The 1,307-nt window shown below is 47.1% G+C and overlaps 1 protein-coding gene across 1 annotated transcript in view; it reads right to left on the minus strand.

The window, feature by feature from the left end:
* Window positions 1-406: 406 nt before the first annotated feature.
* The window catches only part of LOC104627211 (myosin-3-like), a gene marked incomplete at its 3' end in the record, with an annotated part of 4,876 nt that continues 3,975 nt past the window's right edge, over window positions 407-1,307 (minus strand). The window contains exons 4-6 of the mRNA XM_010295340.1: window positions 1,237-1,264; window positions 1,047-1,155; window positions 407-499 (exon numbers count right to left, since the gene is read on the minus strand). Coding sequence (XP_010293642.1) covers window positions 407-499; window positions 1,047-1,155; window positions 1,237-1,264 — 230 coding nt within the window. The remainder of the gene's footprint in view (window positions 500-1,046; window positions 1,156-1,236; window positions 1,265-1,307) is intronic.

Genomic DNA, 1,307 nt, shown 5'->3' on the forward strand with positions numbered 1-1,307 from the left:
ACCACAATGCCCATTCCCCATCCCCCTGCGCCGCTCGGGTGGGGAGGGAGAGAAATTGGGACCGATGTTGAGCCTGGATGGGAAGACGGGAGGTGTGGGGGGAAGATGCTTTAAGATTTGGTCTTATTTCTCATTATCCTACTCTGATTTTGATTGGCAATAAATTGAACTAATTTCCCCCAGTTGAGCCCATGACAAAAAACTGCTGAATGATCCATCCCTGCCCTTATCTCGACCCACAAGTTTCTCATTGTGTTTTTCTCTCCCCTGTCTAGCTGAGGAGGGGGAGCAATAGAGTGGCTTTGGTGGGCACCTGGCATCTAGCCAAGGTCAACCCACCACAGAGTAACAAGCAAACAAACAGGATTAGAAATGCAGGGGGGCAGAGAGAAACACGACGACTCACAAAGCGTGAAGAGTTGTCATTTCTCACAGTCTTGGCATTCCCGAAGGCCTCCAGCAGTGGGTTAGCACTGATGATTTGATCCTCAAGCGTACCCTGTGAGAATATTTGAATAAGTATTGAAAAACACCATGGACTATGTAGTATGAAAAAGTGACTGCATTGCAGCTCGCTTGATTACATGTGCAACCACGTGCCCTTCGTTCAGCACGTACAGCATTACTTTAGCATCTTCTTGACTACAGTGCCAAGAAGCAGCACTGTGTGTAAATGGTAAACAATTCATTTTTCTCTCATTCAGAACTTCTCCCATGGTCAGGGCAATCATCTCTCAGCCACAGGGACTCTCTGGTCCATGTGAAGAAACTGGAGCTTCCGATTCTTCCTGGACACAATCCCCCAGACCTGGTTTCAGGCAAGGTGAAGCTACACCTGTGCAGTGACAGTGGCAGCTCTGGAGGCTTGTATTTGTTGTGGTCCTGACTGCATATCAGCCCCTGGTCTTACTGCATTTTGAGAGAGTGGCTGAAGCTAATAAAAGGTATTTCATATTTTAAGGTAAATGTTTGTCACCAGTGCTTTCTGCAGCCACAAGCTGATAACACCTCAAACTGCCCCTCTGCCAAGCTTTTCTTCCCCACACCTTCATCCAGGACTCTTTCTTCTTGGCTAGGTCCCCACTGGCTGCAATCGTTGCAAAGTACTGGATGACACGCTTTGTGTTCACAGTCTTCCCTGCACCGGATTCTCCACTGTTGAAAGAAAGCACAGAGTGAAGAATTAGCTGCCCACTTTTTGTTGGAGATAAAGTTCAAAGTGAGAGACGTACTTACGTAATCAGGATAGACTGATTTTCACGATCTGTCAAAAGGAAAAATAAGTGCAGTCAGAGGAGCTGTAGGGC

This window comes from Phaethon lepturus, unplaced genomic scaffold, assembly GCF_000687285.1.
Source record: "Phaethon lepturus isolate BGI_N335 unplaced genomic scaffold, ASM68728v1 scaffold26819, whole genome shotgun sequence".
Lineage (NCBI taxonomy): Eukaryota > Metazoa > Chordata > Aves > Phaethontiformes > Phaethontidae > Phaethon > Phaethon lepturus.